This window comes from Etheostoma spectabile, unplaced genomic scaffold, assembly GCF_008692095.1.
Source record: "Etheostoma spectabile isolate EspeVRDwgs_2016 unplaced genomic scaffold, UIUC_Espe_1.0 scaffold314, whole genome shotgun sequence".
NCBI classification, from domain to species: domain Eukaryota; kingdom Metazoa; phylum Chordata; class Actinopteri; order Perciformes; family Percidae; genus Etheostoma; species Etheostoma spectabile.
This window is the reverse complement of record NW_022605583.1, coordinates 701,709-704,003: the sequence shown is the minus strand read 5'-3', so window position 1 is coordinate 704,003 and position 2,295 is coordinate 701,709. Positions and strand designations below refer to the sequence as shown.

At 37.9% G+C, this 2,295-nt stretch overlaps 1 protein-coding gene and 1 long non-coding RNA gene across 2 annotated transcripts in view; one reads left to right on the top strand and one right to left on the bottom strand.

Annotated features, from left to right (window-relative positions):
* Window positions 1-245: 245 nt before the first annotated feature.
* LOC116686117 (uncharacterized) lies at window positions 246-1,591 on the bottom strand. The gene is made up of 2 exons (XR_004331150.1): window positions 766-1,591; window positions 246-732 (listed from the first exon to the last, which is right to left on the bottom strand). It is a non-coding gene; the product is annotated as an uncharacterized LOC116686117 (long non-coding RNA).
* The window catches only part of alms1 (ALMS1 centrosome and basal body associated protein), a 31,727-nt gene continuing 31,017 nt past the window's right edge, over window positions 1,586-2,295 (top strand). Inside the window, exon 1 of the mRNA XM_032511038.1 lies at window positions 1,586-1,919. Within this exon, the coding sequence (XP_032366929.1) occupies window positions 1,905-1,919 (15 nt within the window). The 5' untranslated portion in view covers window positions 1,586-1,904. The remainder of the gene's footprint in view (window positions 1,920-2,295) is intronic.

Below are 2,295 nucleotides of genomic sequence, written 5' to 3'. Positions count from 1 at the left end.
TCCTCCCTGTCACCCTATAGTGTCTGTGAGGGAACGTAAACTTGCATGAATACGTGGCTCAGTGGGAGAGCAAGCACACGTATACTGAGAGGTTTATGCAGAGGTCCAGGGTTCAAATCTGACCTGGGACAATTTCCTGCATTCCCTTTTCTCACCTAGCTGTCCTGCCAAACAAATTTAGAGGAAAACCCCCCAAAAAAACATTTAAAAAAAAATTCACATATACGCACACGCATACAAATCTGCACTCTCAAACCATTTATTCAAAAGTAAAGAAACATGAGTGCACATACTGGATGCAGACAGTTTTATTGATCATTGAAAACTGAAAGCAAGAGTGTTATTAGGACCATACCAGTGTTTTTACATGTTAAACCATTAACAGCACCTACTATAGTCATAGCATTGCTCACCATAGTTTAAACCATTCTGTAGTGGTTTAGATTTGTTACTTGCTTCTTCCAAGGCAATTAAGGATATGTGTCTAGTAATATTTTTTCTTTTTGTCAACAAATCCCAATAAATTATATTTGTGTGTGAATCCGAGCCTACAATATATTATTCCTCTGTGCCATAGAGCTCTAAAAAGTATTAAAAACACATGAGAGACAATTGCACTGGGTGACTTTATTATAAGAGTAATGCACTGATTTTTTTTTTTTTAGTATGGAAATCAGGACCGGAGATCTTTTTTAATTCCCAATATTCTTCTTCCTCATCAAAACCTAGAGCCTATATTACCCACAATGCAATTCAACTGCCAACAGCATGATCAAAGATTGTGGTGTGTTATGCTAGTAGCAGCAAATGTAGCCTTGAGCAGATGTGAGGAATGTGCTACAGGTCTGGTAAACTCACTTCTTCCGACTCGAGTGACATCACTTGAGGCAATTTATCAGACTGTGTGCAGCTCCCTGTATAGTCACAAAAGGCTGTATACAACTTTTCCCCCACATATGCAGTATCACTAAGGCCTGTAAACAGACTTTGAGGTGTGAAGTGGGTGGAGCTCCCCTTTAAGATGAAAGCTGTTCACTTTGACTCACACACTCCATACTGCTGCTGTAACTACTAACAGTGTACCACATGTGTATTAATCTACAGCTGAAAATTGTCCCCAACGTTCAATATTTACTTCTATTTGACAAGCATTTGCTGAAAACTACAGTACACACCTGTTCTAGGAAATGATTGAGCCTTTTTTCCCAATGAGAGTATGAGGAGAAAATATAAAGATTTCCATATTGTGTAGGAACCAGTAGGGCTTGGGGCTCAGTGCCATAGACCGGGTAAAGAAACAGAAGGGTTGAGAGACAGACTAATGTATTGTTGGTTTTGGCCGTTGTTGACAATAAGAAAAAAAGGTTTATTTATGTTAAAGTGGAATGCAAAGAAACCAATAAACATGATAATCACATTCAAATCTTGTAATAAGACTTTAAATATGGCAAAGTATACTTCTGAAGAAAGATACAATGATAAAATGATCTCACTAACATAAACATGTCTGTATTCGTACAGCAGTATGTAGTAAGAGAGGATTTATGAATCTCCTGCAGGTCTTTCTGTGGGTGTTCAACAGCAGATCATCAGAGATCAGTTGGTAGACAAAAGACTTTCCTCCTGCTCATTTCTAAGCAATAGATACTCCACAACCAGGAATGACAGTGTGGACAAAAGGCTAGGCATTAATTTATCTTCCCTATATGACCCTGATGCAAATGAGGGAAATGAAAGCAAGCAATCAATTCCCTAATTGGGTTTGGGCTATTTTAACTTGTTAAGGGGGCCTCTGTCTAGATTAAAGTGAAGGTCAATTTCTCATTGTGACAATTACTGTAATCATTTCCACAGTGCAACAAAGGAATCCAGCAAAGGCTTGAGAAGAGACTGCAGTGAAGCAGATGCCTCCCCATTGTGTGAGTCTACCATCTTAACATCTTGTTAGTCTCTGTTATCACATTCATTACAATCTGCAGACACAATAGATTCTACATTTCAAAGTAAAGAATACTAGGTCATTTTTTATATTATGCAGTAGCTCATCTTGGCATAACGAGATTTGACTTTCTAGTAGCAACAAAATATCTTGATACACAGAGAGAGAGAGAGAGAGAGAATTTAGGATATCTCTGATGAAGAAATTGCAAAGCTGTCTTGTCATACTTTGACCCAAAGAGTTTGTGGTGTTGACACAGACGCCAACGTAATAAGTCAGAAAGCCCCTGGGAACTTGAGTAGATCTGGAGTATTTCTCTTTACATATTCCTTAATAAATTAAAATATTAAGCAAAA